The sequence below is a fragment of the Macaca mulatta genome, chromosome 4 (assembly GCF_049350105.2).
Source record: "Macaca mulatta isolate MMU2019108-1 chromosome 4, T2T-MMU8v2.0, whole genome shotgun sequence".
Taxonomy (NCBI): domain Eukaryota; kingdom Metazoa; phylum Chordata; class Mammalia; order Primates; family Cercopithecidae; genus Macaca; species Macaca mulatta.
This window is the reverse complement of record NC_133409.1, coordinates 96,381,070-96,404,220: the sequence shown is the minus strand read 5'-3', so window position 1 is coordinate 96,404,220 and position 23,151 is coordinate 96,381,070. Positions and strand designations below refer to the sequence as shown.

Here is a 23,151-nt window from a genome sequence, read left to right as displayed (position 1 = left end):
ACCTAGAGGCTGTGGTTTAGTTGGTCTGGGGTATGGCCTGGGCTTGGGATTTTTCAGAGCAGCAAGACAGAGAACCTCTCACTGCTCTTGGTATTTCCCCCTGAGGTTTCAGAGCCTTCCATGCAGGGCAGGACAACACTGTCCATTGAGCACTGGGCCAAGACAGTGGTTAGACATCTGGAAGTTGTGCTGCTCTTTGTAGAATACCATGAAATACTGATATTCTAAATGCCATGATTCAAACTAGAGACAATTTTATCAGCAGGAAAGAAATGTCTCAAATATGGGAAGGCAAATGTATGCTGTGAATTGTCGTGTGGCTTGTCTATGAGACGACACATGAAAAATTATTGGGTCAATAATATGAGTCTTAAGTGTTAACTTACTGTGATAAGGATGGTAATTAGGCATGCGCCACAGCGACTCATGTTTCTAGCAAAGGTAGGTAGGTGTCCCTAGGAGATGCTCTTTGGAGGAAAGAGGCAGCGCCTCAGATGAGAGGGAAAATGGAAGATTGGTGTGGCAGGTCAGACACGCTGTAATTGAGGAGAACAAGCCTCAGAACTTTGGGGATGGGCCCCCAAAGCTAACTCAGTCATCTTAGGAGAGGCTTTTAGGCTGCTGTTAAAGAATCTAGGTAAGAGTTCATCTTGAATCTCTTGGCTGCTCTGTCCTGCCCCTCACTGCCTATGCAGAAGTACAATATCTTTTCCTCCTGCCCTCTGTAAAGGCCCACCTTATTTACAGTGGTTCTCAGTGGCAGTGAAGGCAGGCCCTGTTTGCTGCCTGCGTCTCTCCTCAACTCTAGGTAGGCTTGGTGGGAGGTTGGGCCCAGAGGCCCCGCCAACCCCTGAGTGTTCAATCAGCAAGCCATCCACCATCTGCCACCACCGTGATTTGTCCATATTGTATCCTGTTGCCTTAGCAGTCTGCACTTAAAAGTAAGTCTTAACTACACAGCTGAGTGCTTTATAACCCAGATTATGTGCTAGTAAAACTCCCTGAAAACATATATTTAGTAGGTCCTAACCACTCTAGACGAGACATTATAATATTGTGGCACAGCTGGGTGTCAGCGTTTAAAAATCCTCCCTAAATACCTGTATCTTTCTTGAATAAAATGCGTTGGAGGATTACTGGTTTCCAGGCCAGTAATCAGCATGTTGTGAGGCTTGCATGGGTGATTCTCCACATCCACACCCTGGTAGTGCTGTGAAATGAAGAAGCCAAAGAGGAAAGGAGCTCTCAAAGCCACTGAGCTGCCCACTTGGGCCTCTGCTCAGAAGCCAGTGCGTCCATTGGCGAATTCCCTGAGGCCCTCTTAGTAGTTGTCTTCTTTTTCTTTTCTTTCTTTTAAGTTATAATGACTTAGGTTTCAGAAAATAAATTAAGCCAGGAACTTGTCGGGACACTGAAAATTCTTTCTCAGCAGGCCAATCAGTTTGTTTCTAGTGAGAGTGGGCTGTTACATGTTTCCTTGTTCTAAGCCAATAATTTAGGGTACGTGGGTGAATAGGTAGCAGCTCTACCTAGTCTGCTTTTAGCCAGTTGATTGAGCAATGTGTAAGAATTATAAACCATGATCAAGTGAAATTTATTCCAAGTATGCAAGACTGAGTCAACATCAGTGTAATCTACCATATCAACAAGTGCCTTAGCTCAGGCTGCTATAACAAAATACCACATATTGAGTGGCTTAAACAACAGACACTTATTTTTCACAGTTTTTTAGGATGGGAAGTCTAAGATCAAGGTCCCTACAGATTCAGTTCCTGGTGAGTGCTCTCTTCCTGGTTTGTAGATGGCTGACTTCTCTCTGTGTGGCAGAGAGAGGGGTCTCTAGTCTCTCTTCCTCTCCTTATAGGGACACTAATCTTGTCGGGGCCCTACCCTCATTTCCTTATCCAAACCTAATTACCTTCCAAAGGACCCCATCTCCAAATACCAACATATTGCAAGTTAGTGCTTCAACATACCAATTTTAGGGAGAAACAAGCATTTAGTCCATAACGAGCTAAACAAGAAAAATCATCTGATCATATTAACAGGTACAGAAAAAGAATTTGACAAAACCAAATATCCATTTGGGAAAAGAACTCTCAGAAAACCAGAAATTGAGGAAAACTTTCTCAACGTGATAAAGAACATCTAAAAAAAACCAAGAGCTAACATCATATTTGGTGGTGAGAGACTGAATGTTTTCCTGCTGTCATAAGGAACAAGACAGGGATGCCTGCTCATTCACTACAGTGCTGGAAGTTCTAGCCACCACAGTAAGGCAAGAAGAACGTGAGGAATTTAATCCCCAAAAAAGTCCTAGACATGGATGGTGGTGGTGGTTGCGCAACATCATGAATATACTTAATGCCGCTGAATTATACACTTAAAAGTTGTTAAAATGGTAGATTTTATGTATATGCGTATTTGACCACAAATTTATAAATCACACACAAAAAAATGGACCCAAGAAGAAGCAGAAAACTTAGTCTAATTAGCATAGGAAATATTGGAAACACGATTAAAGATGCAACTTTTAGAAAGTACTAGGGCCGGCCAGGTGTGGTGGTTCACACCTGTAATCCCAGCACTGTGGGAGGCCAAGGCAGGTGGATCACTTGAGGCCAGGAGTTCGAGACCAGCCTGGCTAATATGGTGAAACCCCATCTGTAAAAAATTACAAAAAGTAACCGAACTTGGTGACATGTGCCTGTAGTCCCAGCTACTCAGGAGGCTGAGGCAGAATTGCTTGAACCCGGGAGGTGGAGGTTGCAGTGAGCTGAGATCGCACCACTGCACTCCAGCCTGGGTGACAGAGTGAGAGTCCGTCTCAAAAAACAAAACAAAACAAAAACTAGGGCCAAATGGTTTCATGGTCCTGTTTTATATTTTATCAACAACAAAAAATCCAATGTTATTTAAATTATTGTAAAGCACAGAACAAAATAGAAAGCTGTACTTTTTCACATAGTCAGCACAATCTTAATGTCAAAAACAGATAAATAAGAATAAGAAACAGCAATCTCAATTATAAATATTGATTTTTAAAATTCTTTATAACATTACCTAATATAATGCAGCATTTATGAGAAGAATAATACAGTGTGACCAGGTGGGTTCCAGGAATGCAAAGATGGTTCCATAATTCATTAAACCAACAAATTAAAAGAGAAGAACACATGATTATATTAACGGTTGCTGAAAAGGCAGTGATTCTTGTTTTCTGGTTTTTGTTAGAAACCAGAAGAGAAGCAAGAACAGTCCTTATATCGAACCATAGTTCATCGTGCATTGGCCTACCATGCTGTGCTCTGTCAGTGTCAACCCATTGAAAAATGTAGTCTGGCCTGGCATAGTGGCTCACACCTGTAATCCCAGCACTTTGGGAGGCCGAGGTGGGCGGATCACAAGGTCAAGAGTTCGAGACTAGCCTGGCCAACATGGTGAAACCCTATCTCTACTAAGAATACAAAAGTTAGCTTGGCGTGGTGGCACATGCCTGTAATCCCAACTACTCGGGAGACTGAGGCAGGAGAATCATTTGAACCCGGGAAGTGGAGGTTGCAGTGAGCTGAGATCGTGCCACTGCACTCCAGCCTGGGCGACAGAGCAAGACTGTCTTGGGGGAAAAAAAAATGTAGTCTGGGCCACCACCTGTGAGGAGTGTGTGGGCCATTAACAGATGCCTTACCACTCAACCACTCAGGGACAAGTATACTGTAGAAGCTGATGGAATCCTTAATAGCCAGTTTCGTTGCCTGAAATATTTTGGTCCTTCTTGCTGGTGGATCTTTCTAGAAGTTACTGAGTTACCTCAAAAGGAATTCTTGTCTGGGCACAGTGGCTCATGCCTAAAATCCTAGCACTTTGGGAGGCTGAGGTGGGTGGATTACTTGAGGTCAGGAGTTGAAAACCAGCCTGGCCAACAGGTGAAACCCTGTCTCTACTAAAAATACAAAAAAATTAGCTGGGCATGGTGGTGGGCACCTGTAGTCTCAGCTACTTGGGAGGCTGAGGCAGAAGAATCTCTTGTACCTGCAAGGCATAGGTTGCAGTGAGTTGAGATCATGCCACTGCACTCCAGCCTGGCCGACACAGTGAGACTCCGTCTCAAAAAAAAAAGGCCAGTCACAGTGGCTCACGCCTGTAATCCCAACACTTCGGGAGGCTGAGGCAGGCAGATCACGAGGTCAAGAGATTGAGACCATCCTGGCCAACGTGGTGAAACCCCGTCTCTACTAAACATACAAAAATTAGCCGGGCACAGTGGCACACGCCTATAGTCCTAGCTACTTGGGAGGCTGAGGCAGGAGAATCGCTTGAACCCGGGAGGTGGAGGTTGCAGAGAGCTGGGATCACGCCAGTGTACTCCAGCCTGGTGACAGAGCGAGACTTCGTCTCAAAAAACAAACAAAAAAGGAATTATCTTATCAATTAAACCCAATTGTTAGGAATAACTGATTCCTAACAATATACATTTCAAATCACCTCTCCATATAATTTATGATTATTATTATTTTACAGGACCATCCTAATACTTCCATCCTTGTGTGATGGGACTGTTGGCCCCCAGTGCAGGAATTACCATCTGCCCCCATTGCATTTTGTCTTTTTAAAATTGGCCTATTTCAATCTGAGATTGTTTTGGATCCTGATTTGTGTCAGCCAAGGAATTTATTCCCTTGCCATTTCTTGTCACCTATTGTCTGATTAAGATATGATGTATCACTCATGTAAGTAGACAAGTAGATAAAACACATTTGCAACAAGGAAAGAAAACTCTGAAAGCTGCTTAAACTATAAATTGTTTTTAAATGTAAAGTTTTATTTTCTTTGATCGATGGTACTTTTTCAGTTTTTTTCTTGAATGTGTTCCATGTTTTCTTGAATGTCAACTGTCTTCATTGAATCATAAGCCTGAGAAGGACTTTGAACTTTTCTGACCCAAATTTACACCATTCCAGGCTGTTGAAGCTCTCAGGGAACACCATCTGTGATAAAAAGGACCCTTGAGACACTTAGAAAAGTTGGTGGGGTTTTCCACTATTTAAAATCTAAACGAGGAGCCAAGTGACCAGAATTCCAGCTATTGCAGTTCTGCCAAAAATAAGATTGGAGACATTGAGAATTCATTTCACCTCTTCAGCCAAATGAAACTCTCAAAGACTCTTCCCATTCTGAACATTATGTTTGTAAAATATGTGCCACTCTTATTTTAGTAGTGTTACAACTTTCTTGCCTCCTACTACTTCTCTCTTAATGCGACAGATAATACAGGCAGACTGACTCAAAAGACTTGACTCAAAAAAGACTGCATGACCCTGATCCAGTTTCTCATGGGTCTCCTGAAGAAGCTTTATGAAATGATTACACTAATTTAACCTATATTCTTCCCATTACACCATTTCTTCTTGTGTGGGTCACATCATGCAGCTGCCCTCCTTGTTATAGTCCCTAGTTAAGATGGTTAAATTGTTTTATTGTTTGAGCCAATGAGTCTCAATTCCTTTATACAACCTTTCCCTACTCCGTTCCTTCAGAGTTTCTGCCCTTTTATTCCTTTGACTTCTGCTGCAGGTCTCCTTTTGACTCTGGTCGTATCTGGTCGTAAGAATATCATTGAGACCAAGCACGGTGGCTCACGCCTGTAATTCCAGCATTTTGGGAGGCTGAGGCGGGTGGATCACCTGAGGTCAGGAGTTCAAGACTAGCCTGGCCAACATGGTGAAACACCATCTCGACTAAAAATACAAAATTAGCTGGGTGTGGTGGTGCACACCTGTAGTCCCAGCTGCCTCCCAGCTAAGGCAGGAGAATTGCTTGAACCCAGGAGGCGGAGGCTACAGTGAGCTGAGATTGTGCCACTGCAGTCCAGTCTGGGTAAGACAGAGCGAGACTCTGTCTCAAAAAAAAAAAATGGTGTTCCAGGAATGGCTAAGCACCACACCTTTCCTTCTCACTTTTCAGATGCATTCTGTCGGGCCAGGCCTTGTCCAGGCCTACTCTGTTAGACTTGTCATTCGTGGGACAGGTACTGACAGGTCCTGAAAGGCCTGCCCTTTAGTAAGTAGGGTCCAAGATACTGAAGCAGGACCGAGGAGCTGGGACCCAGCCTGCCTCCTGGCTGGAGTGATGATGGACCAGGGTCATGGCCCTGGGCTCCCAGGCCCCATGCAGTCAGTGGCAGGGGCAGTTGACTGGCTTGTTTCTGTAGGTTGTAGTTCTCAAATGGCCCTGTTTCGCCTCCCTCCAAGGGTCGTGGCCCCTCCTGGGGAGGGATTTCTAACGTAACGCCTTGGTCTACCGGGAGAGTCCAGGAAGGAGGCTGAACGCCAGTCTGAGACCTGCTGGGAACAAAAACACCTCCACTTCCTTTCAGGGTTTCTTTTAAGCCAATTACCTTTGGCTGGGCTCTCTTGTCATCCTCACTGGTGGGAGATCATTATCTTAACGGGAATCCTTCTCCTGGAAGGTTTCCACTCCCAAGTGGGAGTTGGTCTCTTCAGAGTGAATAGCAGGGACCGTTTCATTCTGGGCATCATTGTGATCCCTTGTTCCATGTAATTTATGGCTTGCCTGCTGGAATCGGAGTCACTCTGATGTTCCCATGCAGCAGTTATGCTGGAGTTAGATCCACAGGGCTCAGCCTGCCTGAACAAATCACCATCCCGGGCCAGTGCCTCAGTGGTGTTGACAGTGGGGACACGTTTTTGTGGTTGTTGCTTCGCAACATCTCAAGACCCTTTGATTCGGTTCCCTGGAAGCGAGGCCCTGAGTCTGTGCCTCTTCCTGATTGGATCAGAGGGAGATGCAGGAAGTCGGGGTGGATACTGCCTCTTCTCACCCCTGCCGGCCTCAGATGGCCCAGCCTGATACCAGGGCCCCTTGGAGGAACAGCACCTTTAAAGGGTTGAAGGCAGTGGTTCGTAACCTCCAACCACACCTGGAGATGCACTGAAAACGACTGGATAAAAATGATAATAGTTGTATTGGGTTGTGGAATTATAGAGGATATTCTTTTCCATATTTTTAGTAATGTCATTACATTGCTTATATACTCTGAAGATCTGGGAAGCTGTAGGTTGCGGCAAGGTAGTATTTTAGGTGTTTTATATTGACAGGCTGACGAGAGCATCAACAAGAATGTAAAAGAGGTATGGCCCTTGCTGGAGCAGGCCTGAAGGGCAGGTTTAGCCTAAGGGCCTGCAGCTGTCCAGGGAGGGTTTATCCTGGCCCCTCCTCATCCCATCCTGTGGTTCTCAACCAGGTCACACATTAAAATCACCTGGGGGAGGCTGTATAAAAACTGCCTGGGCCTCACCACAGCGAGTTGATCAGAGATTCTGGAGGGAGAGGCTTACGCACCAATAGAGAGAGAGGACAACAGACCAACCTCCCCAGGAGAACCATATGCAGAGAAAATAGAAAACATCTCTCATTGTCCTTGAGATTCTAAAAAAATCAGGTTATTTTTAAACAAACCCCAGAGGTTAGTGGCTGGGCTAAGGTAAAACACCCAAGAACTTGGGAGCTTCCTAGGGGTGAGACATGAAGCCCCTGCTCTGCCAGGGAAGAATTTTGCTCCTACCCTCACCCCCAACACAACCAGTGCAGTGCACAGAGTGGTGGGGAAAGCAGGCAGCTGGGCTCAGATGGCTTAAGGGGTGAATCCAGACTCCATTTACCTGCTGTATAACTTAGAACAAGTGACAGAATCTCCCATGCCTCCGTTTCCTTATCTATAAAATGGGCTCGATAATAGTGTCCACCTCATAGGATAATTGGGAGGATAGAATTAGCGAACATGTGTAAAATTCTTAACGTAGTGCCTTCTACACAATAAATGGACCCAAGCGTTCAATAAATTCTGGCCGCTGGTGTCTCTTGCTCTGCTCGATTATTGGTCTCGCTGGGCTCACCAGGGCCTGGGTTGAGTTAAGCTGAACTGATCTTTGAGGATAACTGGGGTAGGACTCAGGATAACTGGGGTAGGACTCAGGGCAAATTGATGCTTTAAAAATTCTTCCCTTTTTTTCTTTCTTTCTTTTTTTTTTTTCCCAGAGAGAGGGTCTTATTCTGTTGCCCAGACTGAAGTGCAATGGTGCAATCGCAGCTCACTGCAGCCTTGATTTCCCAGGCTCAATCCATCCACCTTCCTCAGCCTCCTGAGTAGCTGGGACTACAGGCGCACAAAACGATGCTCAGCTAATTTTTGTATTTTTGGTAGAGATGGGGTTTTGCCATGTTGCCCAGGCTATAGAACTCCTGGGCTCAAGTGGTCCACCCGCCTTGGCCTCCCAAAGTGCTGGGATTACAGGCGTGAACAACCTTGCCTGGCCCAAACTTCTTATCATTCATAATACATGGCCTTTTTTCCTGTTCCCATTTCTTCCAGCGGCCAGTCCTAGGGGCACGGAAATGGAAATGAGAGCAGTTGCATCCTTAAGTCTAAGTCATTCAAAGCTGCCTCTAAGGATCAATTTTTATTTGCTCCCTTACCCTTAGAGGGGTTCCAGCCTTTCCCATTAGTCAGACATGCCTGGGGGCATTCCTGTGTGCTGGATAGGGGCAACTTCTTCTCCAAAGGGCTCTATTTTTGTTGCTATTTACTACAGAATGTTCTGGAAAACCAAGTACATGTCTGCTGCTTTCTTGCTTTTCTCCTTTGGCAGGTGGTGTATGTTTAAGAGGGTGGGTCTTGTGCTAGGAAAGCCCTGGGGACCAAGGAGACAGCTTCAGCTTCTATAGGAAACCTATTACTGCCTTTGCTATTGCTGTACTTTAACTAGAGGCCAGAAAAGGAGCCAAGCATGAGCAGGGAACACAGCCCCTCCTCAGAAAAACTCCTGTGCCATTGTTGTAGCTCAGCTCCTGAAGCTCTCAGGATGTCACACCACCTTGCTGACAGGAAGCCTGAGTGCTGTGGGAGGCCAGGAGCATTGCTGGAGAATCAGGGAAGTCACAGTTTGGAGAACGGTGTTCTCAGTGAAGAACGCCCTTCCAAGAAGGGACACAGAGACTGGGAACCACAGTTTACATTTCAAAAATGGAAGTGGACAAGCGGGCCAGGACTGGCTGATGGGAACCTGGACCCTCCAGCCATAGCCCTTCTGCTTGGAAGAGATCCAACTCTTCACCCAGATCCATTTGACTTTGGAAATATCTCACTGGTCTTTGCGAAGGCAAAGGTGTGGGGTGTCGAAGAGGAGAGGGAACGGTTGGGGTGTACTCTGGGTTGGGGGCTAAGGACAGCTGGAAGGAAGGGAAACCCATGCTGGATGGTGGATGTTACCTCGTCCTTATTTCAAGCCTGTGGAGTGGGCAGCGGAGGTTATTCCTGTTTTACAGATGAGAAAACAGGCTTAGTTTAGGGGATTAAGCACCAAATGACACAGGAGTTATTGGTCAGAGCTGGGATTCAAACTAAGCCCTGATGCCTCTGGCCTTCCATGTCTCCACTGGTGGTTCTTTGTTGACTTTGGATTAAAAAGGTGTCTCCAATCTAGGCCTATCCTGTTTGTAATTTAGAGTTTCTAAAGTGCCCTTCCAGAAGTGATCTTTGAACCCGTCTTTGTCCTTTTGGGCTTCTCTAACAAGGTAACATAGAGTAAGTAGTTTAAACAACAGACATTTTCTTCTCATGGTTCTGGGAGCTGGGAATTCCATGGTCAGAGTACCAGGAGGTACTTGGGCATCTGGGATCCCAAGCACGGCAGGAGGATCTCTTGAGACACAAAAAAGAACCCCTTGCCAGGCACGTGGCTCACACCTGTAATCCCAGCACTTTCGGAGGCTGAGGCAGGAGGATCACTTGAGGTCAGGAGTTCAAGACCAGCCTGGCCAACATGGTGAAACCCGTCTCTACTAAAAATACAAAAATTAGCTGCGCGTGGGGCACGCACCTGTAGTCCCAGCCACTTGGGAGGCTGAGGCGAGAGGATTGCTTGAACCTAGAAGGCGGCAGTTGCAGTGAGCCAAGATCATGCCACTGCACTCCAGCCTGGATAACAAAGCAAGATGCCATCTCAATTTTTAAAGTACTCCTGGGTCTGTTGGCCCCTTTCCAGACTCCCCAGGCAGCTTTTCTTCATGCTGGTCTGTATTTTCCAGCTGCCCAGAAGCACTTGTGTCCCACCATGCTGTCACCTCTCTCATAGCACACACCTCTCTGTCCTCATGTGCTGAACCCCCCTTTGTTTCAGAATGTCTTAGGAAACTTTGTGAAGGGCACTTTACTCAATGTCAGGAAGTCCTTGACAAGGATATGTGGCGACAGATGGAACTGAGGACCAGGCCCAGCCAGTGGAACCTGGTCATGCCACTCTATCTGATCAGCTATGATTTCATTGGAAGAATTGAGATGGGGAGCACACGGCTGAGCACAGTCACCACCAGAGAAAGGTCACTCTTCATCTCAGACGCTGCCTTTTTACGAAGGCTTTTTATAGCCCACTTTTTTTTGGGGAGTGATTAAAGTAAGCTCTGACCTCTTTCCTGAATCATTCTAGTGCTTTGGTCACATTTCATGGGGAGAAATTAAGATCCCTTATTGTTTGTTATCTCTGTTTTCCTCCATGGCTCATGGCTCATTACCTGTGGCAAACTAGTGCTTTCTTCAAATCATAAATGTGTATCCTGCTAGAGTATCAATAAAGGCCTTTGGGAAGACCTTAGGGGTGTGCTTCAGCATGGGTGGGGCCATGGTTCAATGATGTTTGAATGTTTCTTCACAGTAAAACTTGTAGGGGAAAGCAAAGGAAACATGTTTGCTTTAGAATTGGAAGAATTGGGAGTTTGGCAGGGCAGTTCTCTAGACAGAAGCTGATTCGCATCAAAAAGTGTTATTTCTTCTGGATGTCACCCTTGATGTGGCACCTTGGGAGCCGACATGCTTAGGGCAATTGAAGCGAATGGTCTTCTCTATGACCCAGCAACGGGGCTAAGAAGCCTACTCAGGTGCACATACTAATGTGTTCTGCAACCTCCTGGCAATAGCCTGGGTGCCCATCAGGAGGAGGATGAATAAATAATTAATAAGTGAAGCAGAACTACATGAACAACGTGAAAAAAAATCTCAAAAATATAAGGTTTGACAAAAAAAAAAAAAAAAAAAAAGCCAATTTATATTGTGTAGTTGAAAACTATTAGGCCGGGCACAGTGGCTAATGACTTCAATCTCAGTACTTTGGGAGGCTGAGGTGGGCAGATCACTTGAGCCCAGGAGTTCAAGACCAGCCTAAGCAACATAGCGAAACCCCATCTCTACAAAAAGTAGAAAAAATTGGCCGAGCATGGTGATGCATGCCTGTGGTCCCAGGTACTTGGGACACTGAGGTGGGAGGATTGCTTGAGCCAAGAGGCTGAAGCTGCTGTGAGCCATGATCATGCCACTACACTCCAGCCTGAGCAGCAGAGTGAGACCCTGTCTCAAAGAAAAAAAAAACCTATTTATGTAAGGTTTGAAACAAGCAGCACAATGTTTATATATATTGTCTGTGGCTACAAACATGTAGTAAAAAATATAATGAAAAGCAAAGGAATGATGAATACCAAATCTGAGAGAGTGGTTACCTCTGGGAATGGAAGAGAAATGAGAACCTGGGAGTTGTTCACAAAGAATGTCAATGATTTATCTTTTTTCCTGAAATAGTTGGTGGCTATGTGAAGTTTAGAATATTACTTACATTTTTTAGTGGTTGAAATACTTCATAATTTTAGTTTAGTGTTTTTGTTTGTTTGTTTTTTAAGGCAGGGTCTTGCTCTGTTGCCCAGGCTGAAGTGCAATGGTACAGTCACAACTCACTGCAGCCTCAACCTCCTGGGCTCAGGTGATCCTCCCACCTCAGCCTCCTAGGTAGCCGGGACTATAAGCACATGCCACTATGCCCAGCTAATTTTAAAAAAAGAAAAATTTTTTATAGAGATGGAGTCTCACTGTGTTGCCCAGGTTGGTCTCAGACTCCTGGCATCAAGTGATCCTCCCACTTCAGCCTCCCAAAATGCTGGGATTACAGGTGTGAGCTACCACACCCAGAGTAGAATTTGTTTTTAAAAAGAGGAAGAACCGGCCAGTCATGGTGGCTCATGCCTGTAATCCCAGAACTTTGGGAGGCCAAGGCGGGTGGACCATTTGAGGTCAGGAGTTCAAGACCAGCCTGGCCAACATGGTGAAACCCTGTCTACTCGAAATATAAAAATTAGCTAGGTGATAGTGGCGTGTGCCTGTAATTCCAGCTACTTGGGAGGCTGAGGCAGGAAAAATCACTTGAGCCTGGGAAGCAGAGGTTGTGGTGAGCCGAGATGGTGTCACCGCACTGCCGTCTGGGCGAGAGTCAGACTGTGTCTCAAAAAAAAAAAAAAAGAGGAAGAACCTTTCCTAATCAGTTCAATCAACAGTTTTAATTTTCAGGTGTTACTAACTGGACTCTTCTGGAGCTGATGACCATGACATCTTGCTGTTCTCGCCTCTCTTGCCCAGATTCATCATGGCCACTTCATCATTCCTCAGTATTAGCACCAGTGAGAAATTAAGAGAAGGCACAAAACCCCTCATTTTGCTACTTGATAGTCTGATGAGTAGAGAGTAGAAATAATGCACTAAAGGAAATCTTCACATTTTGAGCATATCGTGTTCATTGATTACAATGACAATAGCCAATGTTAACTGAGACAAACTTGAATTTTGGTTAACCCATAAGAATCTCCTGCCAATCCAAAGAGGCAGGAGGGAGTGGTCATCCAAAAGCCCCCATGCAAACCTTGCTCTAGGCCCTCTGTCTCCCAAGGGAGTAGCTTTGATGACTTGTTCTGAAATCATTGCTCGCTTTGCATTCACAGCATGGCCGGACTCCCCTGCATCTTGCTGCCAATAAGGGCCATCTTCCTGTGGTCCAGATCTTGCTGAAGGCTGGCTGCGACCTCGATGTCCAGGATGATGTGAGTAGAAACCATCATTCTATTGGGTTGAGTTGGCAGGGGAGCTTGTCTGGCTAGAAATCCACAAAGTATAAGCTGTGAGATGGGAGGGCAGTAGATGCTCTCCCAGCACGTTTTAGCTGCATCTTGGTCTCTGTGGTGGCGAGAACTTCCTCTTGAAGACCTGCTCTGAGGCCCATTCTCAGTAGCAAGTTAGAGTTTGGGAGTGTGGGGTAGTTCTCCTATCATGGTTCACTTCCTGTCTATTATTCAAGTGATCACTTCCTGTCAATGTACAAAATGCCTCAAAGGGGATTTTTGCCTGTCTCAGCATAAAGAGACGCACACACGTACATCAGTGAGTATGGGCAAGACCTGCTGGAAATGTGTGTCAATGACCAAATTTATTGGAGGAAAAATGGGGGTTAAAAACTTAATTTTTTCTCATCTTAATTTCTCTTGGTCAGTGAATATGACATGGAAAAATGATCTATTCAAGATGGGGAGCTGGGGGAAAACACAGATCTCATAGAATCTAAGAAAAAGGAGGCCTCCAGAAAGAGTTTACTCTGGCACCATGCTATTATTGAGACATGGCCATCAGCCAACTCAGCTCTGAGTCTATTCATTCAGATTATCTAGAGATGGACTCTGATTGGCTCCTCTGACATCAAGTGGCCAATCCTGAGTGAGTTAGCAGTGGCTAGGATGTAGTCACACAGTAGAGTGGGCTGTCCTCTTGGGTGTTTGGAGAAGGCGGTTCTCTAAGAAAGGACCATATAAATCGTCCTCCAACAGCTATTAGGAAAAGGCCCTTTGATAATACAGTTGAAAACTATTTTTAGAAATGGTTGCAACACTAATTCATGTAGTAGAACTCTAAGAAATAAGAACTTTTGTGGGGAACACAGAATCTTGGAGTGTTTGCACTTATAACCTCTTCCAAATTCACCTTTAACAACTGTAGTTATAAGAGTGTGATTCAAATTTCAAACCTTCAGCTGTGCTACAGTGTGGTTTACTAAAGTGCTTCTAGTCTTCTTTGGGTCTATGTATAATGTCATAAAACTTGGCAAACACACAGAACAGTATTTGCAAAGAAATAACTAAATATGCATGGGCAGAAGGCCATCCAGTGTCTTTCATAAATCTCTGGTTATATCTGGAACTTGTTGGGTCATCAAGGATGTTATTTTCAAAAAATGCTGATTTAGCTTTAAGCTGTTGATTTCTACCTTGGGTCATAATACTTTTTTTATTTTCCTGCACTGTGGTCATCATAACATTCTCAACTATATCATACCTTAGATGACAGGAGCAAAAATACAAGGAGAGAGAAAAGATTTTGACCATAGAAAAGGTGGGGCACTGAGTTATTACTGGTGCAAACATGTTGGGATGCATTTGGTCTTCTCTTCGCATAATTAAAGGCTTTTCTTGCCACAGTGGCAAGGCCAAAATGTCAGGCGTGCTAACCCATTCCAACCTGATACCCCTGCCTCACATCGTGGTGTCTAAGTATTAATCACTGTATTCTCACGCAGCAAAGCCCTTGCTAATTTCCTAGAACTGCTGCTGTTTATACCAGGCAAGGTAGGAAGTGAAACAGGCAAGAATTTTTTTAGGTAGCCAAAGTGAGACGTGTCAGCAGAAGAAAAGCCAGCTCTACTTTTAGACAGAAAGATCCCCTTTTATTTATTGAAGTTATTTTCTTGCATCTTTTCCTTGTCCTAGACAGACAATGCATATATTGCTTCTCCCAGATAAATTAAAACAAAAATACAACAATAAGAAACAGTTGGGAGTGGAGAAGGTAGAATTGACCTTCACTAGTTCTGAAGAAATGTATTTACCATCATATGATCCATGCCTGTTCTCTGTATATTTACCATGCTGTTGATGGCTAGCCTTGAAATACATGCAAGAACCCAAGGAAGAAAACTCTTGATGTGTGTCCTTTAAAGAATCTAGGAGATCAGTTATTTGAAAAAAATCTCAGAAGTTACCTGTCTTGGATGGTGGGTAGAAACAGAATGTTAATGATATGAAGAATTTACTCCTAACTTCATATTCTACAGATACCGATCTTTATGGCATGGTAAGGACTGAGAATTAGTTGAAGAATGACCTCCAGTGACCTGGAGTGGGATTATTATGAATTTCAACCTGTGGAAACCAGTTCTTTATATTATGCAACTCCAGGAGCAAATTCTCTCTTGCTTCCCGCCAATCCTGTCAACTCTCATTGGAGCGCTGATGCCATCTCTGATTGGTCAATGAGCAATCACATAGCCCCCGCCTCAGAAATAGTCCAGGATGCTGTGGCCGCAGTGAAAGCCATGAAAGAAGATAAAAATAAGAAAAACCACAGAGGGAAGGTTAGGAAGGACCCTAGAAGATCAGAAAGAGAAAAAGAGGTCAGCAACTTGCTTTACACACCTAACCTGTCTTGAGCTTCCTTGCAGTATGTCTGCATATGCCACATGGGGGTGATTCCTCCTGAAGAGGGGCACACTGCACCCTTGCATGATGAGAATTTCCTCCATGAGCATGGCCTTTGGAATATGCCAACACTACACTCACTCTTTTTCACCATGTAGGAAAGAAAAATAACAGTATTTCAAAACAAGGATTTAGACCTTATAGGCACCAAAGCTCTTAAAATCCCAAAGTGAGAAACACTGTCTCAGAAAAACTGAGAGCTGGCAGTTCACATACTTTGCAAATAGGTCAACGTGTTCCAAATCAACGTGCCAAACTGCAAGGTTGCAGGCCCTTCAGGTTTCCAGCTACAGCGTCTTTCCTTCTGCTTCTTGTAGTTAATCATTCAACAAATGCTTTTGGGGCAGCTCTAGTGGCTATGCTTTACTTTATGAAAGAGGCAGTCCCAACCCCACAGATGCATCTGACCTTTTCTGGGGCTCGTCTTAAGGTTAATGACTTCACAGGATGGAAGCAGCTTGGGGTGAGTGCAAAGAGCCTCGACAATTTGATTTCTGGTCCAAGCATGCTATCCTAGGCTTATCAATAAAATGAGAGAATTAGACATCAATAAAATGAGAGAATTAGACTTGGCACACAGGAGGGAGTCAATAAATATTCAGGCCAGGCCTGGTGGCCCACACCTGTAATCCCAGTGCTTTGGGTGGCTATGGAGGAAGGATCGCTTGAACCCAGGAGTTGGAGACCAGCCCGGGCAACATGGCAAAACTCTATCTCTACCAAAAATAAAAAAATTAGCTGGGCATGGTGGCAAATGCCTGTGGTCCCAGCTGCTCAGGAGGCTGAAGTGGGAAGATTGATTGAGCCTGGGAGGTGGAGGTTGCAGTAAGCTGAGATCATGCCACTGCACTCTAGCATAGGTGACAGAGTGAGACCCTGTCTCAAAATGAATGAATGTTCACCGAATAGATAATTCAGTAAACACTGTTGAGAGTGCTCTACCTTTTCCCAGCATTTCAGAATTTCATGATTGACTTAGGTGTCATATACAAGTAAGAATTATGTCAAAGTAGCCACTTGTAAGTGTTGAAGCCACATCTTGTTCTTCTCTGTGTCATTTCAAGGAGGAAATGTTTCAATGGTAAATTTTAATGTTATAGGAGGAAAGAGTCCATTTGTAGGTAACTGACCCTGTTTCCACTGAGGGCCTCAAGGTGCTAAATTGTTTGTGTTGTATTCTAAGGAAGAATAGGTCCCAGACGATAACCTGAGGCAACCATTGTTTACATGTTTCATGTCCCTCACCTCAGAGCCTTTAATTCCTATCTTGGTGACTTGAGAAGGCCGGGTTTTTCAAAGCCTGAGAAAGCTATTGCTCAGTCCTCCAGAACCATTCCAGCTAGTGTCAGCACAGTAGCAGTCCGGCCAAGGACAGCCACTTTGGGTAGGAAGAGTCCGAGCCTGGCCTGACAGCGGTGTTTATCTGACCTGGGCTCTCAGTGAGGTCTCTGTCTGAGAGGACAGCGGGATGGGGAGCTATGGCCTGGAGACAGGCAGGACAGCCAAAAGGTCCCCCAGAGGAAGGGGTGTGCAGGACCTGTGCCAGCAGCTTAGTACAATTTGTGTTCTCTCCGCAACCTCACACAAGTCATTAGATCTCCTTGAGTCTTGCTAGTCTGGAAATTTCCTCCTAAGGTCTGAACTGAAAGTTAGATTGAATTGCTTGCATTGAGCTAGAGTTTCACAAAGGAAAATTTTCTCAAAGGCAGCAAATAGAGTAGATTGATGATGAAAGCAAGTAATAAATACTTCGGTGCCATTCTGGCTCCAAAGATGCCTCAACTCATAATTTAGAGGGCAGCTTGTGAAACATGATAAAAACATTTGACCTAAACCACAGCTTAGGTTAGACTGTGCCCTATCATCCCGTGAAGGCCCTTCGTGAAGTAATTTGTACAGCAAGAGTGGCTAACATGACTCATATGCTCAGGGCTTGTTGCTCACACTTTATAAAAAATACAGAGTGGTAAGTTTTGTCCTGGAAAAAGGTTGTTTGTATTGGTCCAAAGAGCACTAGAGTGTAGGTAGTTTGTGGTTATATTTAAAAGCCTGTAAGAAGTGGAAATCTAACCAAGTCAGTACTACCCTGAAAGCGTGAGCTGCAATCGCATGGTTCTTGCTAAGAAGCGCACCGTCTTTCTCAGCAGGTCAGTGATCATCAATCGCACCAGAGGCCTATTTTGGGAAACTCCATCACCATTCTGATAGGGAAATGGGAAGTCTTGGAAATCTTATGGAAATTTTAAAAAGTTGAGACTTGGGGCCAGGCACAGTACAGTGGTTCACGCCTATAATCCCAACACTGGGAGGCCGAGGTGGGCAGATCACTTGAGGCCAGGAGTTCAAGTCCAGCCTGGCCAACATGGTGAAACCTCATCTCTACTAAAAATACAAAAAAATTAGGCATGTGGCAAGTGTCTGTAATCCCAGCTACTCTGGAGGCTGAGGCAGAAGAATTGCTTGAACCTGGGAGGCAGAGGTTGCAGTGAGCCAAGATGGCGCCACTGCACTCCAGCCTGGGCGACAGGGTAAGACTCTGTCTCAAAACAAAAACAACAAGTTGAGACTTGGGCAGTATCTCGTATGATTACTAGTTTCCTTGTCTAGAACTATTTGTAATAGGTCTCAGGTAGATAGCACAAATGGCACAGCCTACCTCCTGCAGCCACTGACCCAGCGGCCACATTCTTCTTTTAACCACAGCAAGGGTTCTCTTTGAATAAAGGGCCTGGGAAGGTGGATGAGAAGAAGACCAGCCTGAGCCTAACTGATAACGGGAATAATAGTTTAGGATGCTGAAGGGTGAGGGTCGGTGGTGGCAGTGCTGAGGACTGTGACCTGTCCTCAGTGTCCTGACCCCCTCACTGCAGAAATTCCTTACCTTCCGCAAATGAACAGTGGGAAGAGTATGTGACAGGGACAGTCCTGTTACTGGGGTATTGTTTCTGCTCAGACTTCTAGTAAATGGTGGTTTTTCCTGATGCTAAAAGTTATCTGTGTTAAATATAAAAAGCTGGAAAATATTAAAAAGTATAAAAAGAAAAGTTAAAAGAAAAATCCTCTCATGGATTTTTAAAGGGAGACTTTTTTAATTTTAAGAAAGCAATTTTGAGTTTTAACTAGGATTTTTTTTATTGCAATAAAATATACATAGCATTAAATTTGCCATCTGAACATATTTACGTATACGGTTCAGTGGCATTAATTACACTCACATTGTTGTGCAGCCATCACCACCGTCTATCTTTAGAACTTTGTTACAGATTACATGTTTTTAGTGTGCATTGTCGTTTGTTATAGATCCGGGGAGTTTAATAAGTAAAATCAGTATTTCGTTAAGGTTGTTAATAGGTAGCAGTGCATCCTTCTTTTTAAAAATCTGTTTTATCTTATGATGACCTCTGTCCTCTCTTGGGCCAAGCACCAGGGACGCCCCAGAATGTTTCCTTTGCCCCTCTGGTGCTCTGCCAGGAAACTTCACAAAACTCTGACCAACCAAATCATAGTATCCAAGAAGGGAACGGAGGGACCCTGGGGATCATCCAGGGTGACACACCTGAGGTCCAGCAGGGTGACAGGCTTCTAGCAAGCTGTGCACAGCCCAGGCCTACTGACCCCTTGTGTCGTGCTCATTGCTTTCCACCAGAGCATTTCCTCACTGCCCACCCATCCTCCCTTTCAAGGCTGGACCACAGGCTCAGCTTGGTTTACCTCAACTTAGCTTCCTGAGGACCTGTCAGAGATAAAGGGTGCTCTTAGAGACTTCAGAACTCTCCTGTTACAGTCTTGACCTACTTACCTCTGAGAGTGTTTCATCCTTCACTCAACTGCAATTAGGAAGAGTCAAGTTCCCTTTGGTGCCTAAAGGAGAACAACGGCCGGCAATCCCAGGAATCTGATCACAGAGAAAAGGGCTCAGAGTGCAGCATAAATCAGTGAGGATGTTGTCATGAAATCTCTGAAGAGGCTTCTTAGAAACATGCAGTGATAGCTGCAGGCCCTGGAGTCCTCAGATGAAATAGGGCAAACCCCTGCATTGCTCTTGACTAGTACAAGTCAATGAACAAATGACTCGCCTGTCATCAAATCATGAGTGCTGCTAACTGGCAGTGGTCCCCCTGCAAACTGGGAACTCGGCAAGCATTGCTGCTTTAATTGCATAGCACACACCTGCCCTCACACCCACTCTTCACACCTGTGATAGTCATGTCCCCTGGATGGCAGGAGAGAGCCTGACCCTCATTCTGAGGTTGGCTTTGTGGCCGAGGGCTATTCTTGCTGTTGGCTTAAGGTCTCCCTCTTAGTTTATGAACCAGGCTGCTCTGCCAGTATGCGTTGTCTACTAACAAGACCACAAAGCCCGCCTTGCCTGTGGTAACCAAGCCCTTCTGCGAATAACCACTCTGCTCTGTGTGGGGATGGGAGGGGCCCTTGTGTCCAAGTGTCAAGTGAGTAGTGCAAGCAGGGGGTGCAGGGGAGTTGACTGCTGTTCCTGCCTTTGTGTCATTTTGCAGGGGGACCAGACCGCCTTGCACCGGGCCACAGTGGTCGGGAACACAGAGATCATCGCGGCACTCATCCACGAGGGGTGTGCCCTGGACAGACAAGACAAGGTGAGTGGGCACTGAGCTTGCTAACTCCTCAAGGCGAGGGAAGCTAGTGGCTCGAGGGAGCTGGAGGAGCCCACTCTGGAAACTTTTGAGTCCTCAAGATATTATAATTCCTGTCTTACCACTTATGATTTAACATGATTAAATCGCCCCAAAATTCCTTTGAAACAGTATCCCAGCCAATTGTAATTTTTTTTTTTTTTTTTGAGAGAGGGTCTCACTCTGTTGCCCAGACTGGAGTGCAATGGCATGATCATAGCTCACTTCACCTGGAACTTCTGGGCTCAAGCGCTCCTCCCACCTCATCCTCCCAAAGTGCTGGCATGAGCTACTGTGCCCAGCTGCCAATTGTATTTTTTTAAAATGTTTTTCCTTGTTCTATGGCATCAGTGACAACCACATAAATCTTAAATGGTAAAGAAAAAAATCTAGAAATAAGGACCTGTGTAGGCCTGGGTGGGGGTGGGGGCAAGGGATGTACCCCCAGACTTTCTCTTTACTTTCTTAGGTAAGTGAGCAAGTTAATTTCTTTAAACTGTATTGCAGGAAAAAAAGTAAGCTCAATTGGGCCAAACGCAGTGGCTCATGGCTGTAATCCCAGCACTTTAGGAGGCTAAGGTGGGAGGATTGCTTGAGGCCAGGACTTCAAGACCAGCCTAGTCAACATAACCACTATCTCCACAAATAATTTGAAAATTAAAAATATATATATATTAGCAAGGCGTGGTAGTGCACACCTTTAGTCCCAGCTACTCAGGAAGCTGAGATGGGAGGATTGCTGAGCCCAGGAAGTTGAAACTGCAGTGAGCCATGATCACGTTACTGCATTGGATGACAGAGTGAGACCTTGTCTCTAAATAAATAAATAAATAAATAAGATAGATAGCAAAATTGGCCAGGCGCAGTGACTCACGCCTGTAATCCCAGCACTTTGGGAGGCCAAGGCAGGCAGATCACCTGAGGTCAGGAGTTCGAGAACAGCCTGGCTAACATGGTGAAACCCCATTTCCACTAAAAATACAAAAAATTAGCCAGGTGTGGTGGCGCACACCTGTAAACCCAGCTAGTTGGGAGGCTGAGGCAGGAGAACGAATCCAGGAGGCAGAGGTTGCAGTGAGTCAAGATCACGCCATTGCAGTCCAGCTTGGGCAACAAGAGGGAAACTCCGTCTCAAAAAAAAAAAAAAAAAGCAAAATTGATTCTTTAAGGAATCCTAATGACTTCTTACATATTAACCTAATGTTTTTAAATTTTCAAACAATCTTAAAACACAAAACTTCACAATTAAGTGCAATTCAGCCTCTGCTTACCATTTTTTTTTTTTTTTTTTTTTTTTTTTTAAGAGGCCATGCTGGGAACAACTCTGCTTTACTTTTTAAAAATAACTTTTCAGCCGGGCGCGGTGGCTCAAGCCTGTAATCCCAGCACTTTGGGAGGCCGAGACGGGTGGATCACGAGGTCAGGAGATCGAGACCATCCTGGCGAACACCGTGAAACCCCATCTCTACTAAAAAATACAAAAAACTAGCCGGGCGAGGTGGCGGGCGCCTGTAGTCCCAGCTACTCGGGAGGCTGAGGCAGGAGAATGGCGTAAACCTGGGAGGCGGAGCTTGCAGTGAGCTGAGATCCGGCCACTGCACTCCAGCCCGGGCTACAGAGCGAGACTCCGTCTCAAAAAAAATAAAAAAATAAAAAAAAATAACTTTTCATTAAAGTATAATATACATACAGAAAAGTGGACAAATAAGTGTGCAGCTTGTTGAATTTCACTAGCAGAACACACCTGTGTGAGCACCCAGCTCACGAATCAACTCATTGCCAGCACCCAGAAGCCCCATACCCTGTGCCCCCTGCCCCCTGCATCCCCCCTTTCCCCTGCGTCCCCCCTTTCCTTTGGCTTCCTCCTTCTACAGTCAGTCCCACTGCCAATCCAGTCAATCCACACATCGCCAATACAGTTCCCAGCAACCACCCCATCCCCTGGCCTTTGAGACCCTAGACGTTCCCTTGTGGATGTCACCTGTGTTAGGCCTTTATTTTTAGCTATTTCCAGGGGCATGGATGTGGTGGAGTTAAAGCTGAAGCCAGAGCCTGGATGTAATTGGAGAATGCACCTGCGCTGAGCCCTGCTGATTGCCCTGCACCTTTCCCTCTCCAGGCTCCTCCCTCCCTGGAACTCCTGCCTTCTCGCCCCCACCCCACTCAATTCATTGCACTTAATGATATTTGTTTAAAATAGTAAGCTAAGCAAATATGAGCTATGTCCATTAAATGATTTTTATGTAAAAGGCACACATTAGGCCAGGAGCAGTGGCTCACACCTGTAATCCCAGCACTGTGGGAAGCCAAGTGGATCACTTGAGGTCAGGAGTTCAAGACTAGCCTAGCCAACATGGTAAAACCCTGTCTCTACTAGAAAATATAAAGATTAGCAAGGCTTAGTGGTGCATGCCTGTAATTCCAGCTACTTGGGAGGCTAAGGCAGGAGAATCACTTGAACTCCAGAGGCAGAGGTGGCAGTGAGCCGAGATTGCACCACTGCACTCCACTCTAGGTGACAGAACGAGACTGTCTCAAAAAATCAAAGCCACACATTGAGGATACTTGTTTATTTCCAAATCACTGTTTCCTCAGTCCCTGTGCATTATTTGTTTGGGGCCCTGAGGCTTTTGAATTAAGGTGGGTGAGATTAAGTTTCAGTGAAAAAAGATTGGGCAATCTATCAGGCCCCTGCATCTTACGAAGCTGAGCTCTTCCTTTGCCTGACCTTTGCAGGGTTCTCTCTGATGCCAGGAGCAGAGCAGACTCTAAGGGTGGTAGAGGTGGGAAGAAATAGATGGCATGCCATCCTGATGATGCTTTCTGTTAAACGAGAGCTATGGATGGGGCCTGGAGCCTTTCTCAACTGGGATTACTAGAGAGACTTAACCCCGAATGCTTTATAAATAATCATCCATGGTTTGTCATGGATTCATTTCTCTTCTGTGCATCTAGAATGGTTCTTATTATGTATCATTTCTGGGATAATGGAGAAACTGACCATTCAAATCATCATCTGTAGTCTGTGGCTCAGATGAAAAAGTCCAATTGAGAAAGGCCCTCTGGTGTTCCGTAAAAATCCACTGTG

The 23,151-nt window shown here is 45.2% G+C and overlaps 1 protein-coding gene across 16 annotated transcripts in view; it reads left to right on the top strand.

The window, feature by feature from the left end:
• ANKRD6 (ankyrin repeat domain 6) overlaps positions 1-23,151 on the top strand; it is a 203,720-nt gene that overhangs the window by 154,693 nt on the left and 25,876 nt on the right. For 10 of the 16 annotated variants that reach the window (NM_001261717.2, XM_077998550.1, XM_077998546.1 and 7 more), the window contains 2 exons: positions 12,835-12,933; positions 19,929-20,027. In NM_001261717.2, coding sequence (NP_001248646.1) covers positions 12,835-12,933; positions 19,929-20,027 — 198 coding nt within the window. Of the gene's footprint in view, positions 1-12,834; positions 12,934-14,990; positions 15,330-19,928; positions 20,028-23,151 lie in introns of all 16 variants that reach the window. The other 6 variants (XM_077998545.1, XM_077998541.1, XM_077998543.1 and 3 more) reach the window with 1 other exon arrangement.